Source organism: Drosophila gunungcola, unplaced genomic scaffold, assembly GCF_025200985.1.
Source record: "Drosophila gunungcola strain Sukarami unplaced genomic scaffold, Dgunungcola_SK_2 000084F, whole genome shotgun sequence".
In the NCBI taxonomy this organism is placed as follows: domain Eukaryota; kingdom Metazoa; phylum Arthropoda; class Insecta; order Diptera; family Drosophilidae; genus Drosophila; species Drosophila gunungcola.
The window spans coordinates 64,743-67,346 of NW_026453246.1; the positions used below are offsets into that span (position 1 = coordinate 64,743).

The 2,604-nt window shown below is 40.9% G+C and overlaps 1 protein-coding gene across 1 annotated transcript; it reads left to right on the forward strand.

Moving 5' to 3' along the window:
- Positions 1-2,002, forward strand: LOC128264899 (proteasome subunit beta type-7). Its single transcript, XM_053000612.1, has 3 exons — positions 1-197; positions 254-433; positions 966-2,002. The coding sequence occupies exons 1-3, from the start codon at positions 103-105 to the stop codon at positions 1,633-1,635; spliced, it is 945 nt and encodes a 314-aa protein (XP_052856572.1). The 5' UTR covers positions 1-102; the 3' UTR covers positions 1,636-2,002.
- Positions 2,003-2,604: the final 602 nt, after the last annotated feature.

Below are 2,604 nucleotides of genomic sequence, written 5' to 3' on the forward strand. Positions count from 1 at the left end.
TAGTTAATCGCAATTTTCCTTTCATTTTATTCAGTGCTACACTAAGTCAGCGATAAAACTAAGGCATTTTCAGTAATACTTCAAAAATACATTGCCCACGCCATGATTTTCCCATTCTCAGCTCCAAAAGCGCCTCCAAGCCAGTTGCCGGATGTTCATGGAACACGCTGCGGATTTAGTTTCGTCAATTGCAGGCGGTAAACTATTGTTATCTATACTGTCCATAGTTGCGAGCTAAGTTCTTAAATTTCAGAAACGCTGAACTTATGGCCCGGGGATTTGAGCCCCCGAAAGCGGTGCGCACGGGCACCTCCATCGTGGGCATTATCTGTCAGGATGGCGTTATCCTGGGCGCCGACACACGCGCCACTGAAGGACCCATTGTCTCCGATAAGAACTGCTCCAAAATTCACCACCTGCAGGATCACATATAGTGAGTGATTTTTTTTTTTCATCTAGTCCTCTCTTTTTCTCTTTTTTTAAGTTTAGATTTTGCTGTTTATTTTATGTAAGACATTTTCGTTTTACAGGTATATGAAAACATATTGTCAATAATGTGCACACAAAACCGCATTTAAAAAATAAGTCTTATTATCATCAAAGAAAATAAAAATAATCAATAATCATTATCTTTAAGTTTTATTTTTTTTAATCAAATATAATGATTATTGATTTTTATACTTGTTACTCAAAAATAATTATTATTTTGAAGAGTATAATAAAAATAAAATAAAAATTATTCTTTGTTACTTTTAAAATAAATATTTTTTATTTTCAAAAAACAAATGATTAAAAGTTTAAAATTTAGGTTTTGCAATTTAAATAAATACGTTCATTGTGCTCATCTGTGTAATATATGGATTTTGCTGTATTTTTTTTTTTGAAATGTTAAAACTTAGGCGAACAAATTGGGAAACCTTGGGAATTGCCAGCTACAGATTTCAATGTATCTCCTCCCGTTGCAGTTGCTGTGGAGCTGGCACCGCCGCCGACACGGAGATGATGACCCTGATGACCTCCTCGGAGCTGGACCTGCATCAGTTGAACACGGGGCGGCAGGTGCCGGTGGTGTGCGCCAGCATGCTGCTGCGCAGGACCCTGTTCCGCTACCAGGGGCACATTGGAGCCGCCCTGGTGATGGGCGGCGTGGACAGGACGGGTCCGCAGATCTACTGCATCTATCCGTGCGGGTCCAACGACAAGATTCCGTACGCGGCCATGGGATCGGGCACCCTGGCCGCGATGTCCGTGCTGGAGCATAGCTGGCGGCCCGATTTGAATCGGGAACAGGGCAAGCAGCTGGTGCGGGAGGCCATCTCGGCGGGGGTGTTCAACGATTTGGGCTCCGGATCGAACATCGATCTGTGTGTGATCACCAGGAGGGGGGCGGAGTACCTGCGGACGGACACGATTGCCAGCGAGAAGGGCGAGAGGCTGGGAAAATATGGCATCAAGCCGAACACCACACTGGTGACCTCCATGTCTGTGCTGAGTCTCGAGGTCACCGACGAGCGCACCTACGGAGTGGGTCTCTTTCCCTCGCAGTCCACGGTGGAGGTGGATCAACAGAGGGAACCTCAGCAAACGGAGGAGGCGGACAACCTGTCCGCCGGATCGCAGAACAAAGCTCCCTAGAGTGTAAACCTTTCACATTCATTTCAGTTGCAGCAAATTAACCGTTAACAAGCCACTTGACTCCACATAAATGTAAATGCATTTTCGAAACGCAGGGATTCCTCTTGAATTCTTTAATCCTGTTGTTGGACCTGCGGGAATGATGCCAGGAATATCAAGCATTTTTCCAAAGGGGATTAGAATGTGCACTGGGAATGCCTACTAGTACACTCGAAGAAATATTATTGTTTACGCATAGATATTATGTGGAAATAATCCACATTATTAAATTATTTTATAACGTATTAGCACACTGAAAAAAATAGTACAATTGACGAATATAAACTGCTTAAAAACAGGAGCATATATTCCACATTAGTAAATCATGGCAAATATTAATAAATGGTCTTTTTAATATAAAATCATATTAATAATTTTATAAAAAATTTTAGCACACTGGAAAAAATATTAGCATCAACTATGCTTAAAAATCTTTCCCATTTCTTATTTCTTATTTTATGAAGTAAATTATTAAATTAAATAATAGTTTCAGGCTTTCAAATGAAAAAGAATATGTGTTTTATGTATATAAAAAATAATTCGAACAACGCTTTTTCAAAGTGTACCTAGACTGGAAATCCTTGGCAATTTCTAATAGTTAAGTTCTACCTCAATAGATCGTGGCAAACATTCAAATATTATAATTAAATAATTTAAATAGTAGTCGAAAATTCTTGGTAGTGCACTAAAAATCGCATATTTTTTGTTGCAAAATAGGGCAAAATTGAAGAGCTGCAACAGCGTTTTTTCCAGTGTACCTGGACTCGAAATGGAGTTGGTTCTGCCGCAAAGACCAGCATTCTGCTCGAAAATTGTTTGAAACCCTGGCAGCTCCTAATAGTTGAACGGGGAGTGAGAGTCCTGCTGGCGGAGAAGAATGCAGCGAAAGGATGCTGGAGGGCAGGTGTTTGCCTGCCTGTAATCGGGATC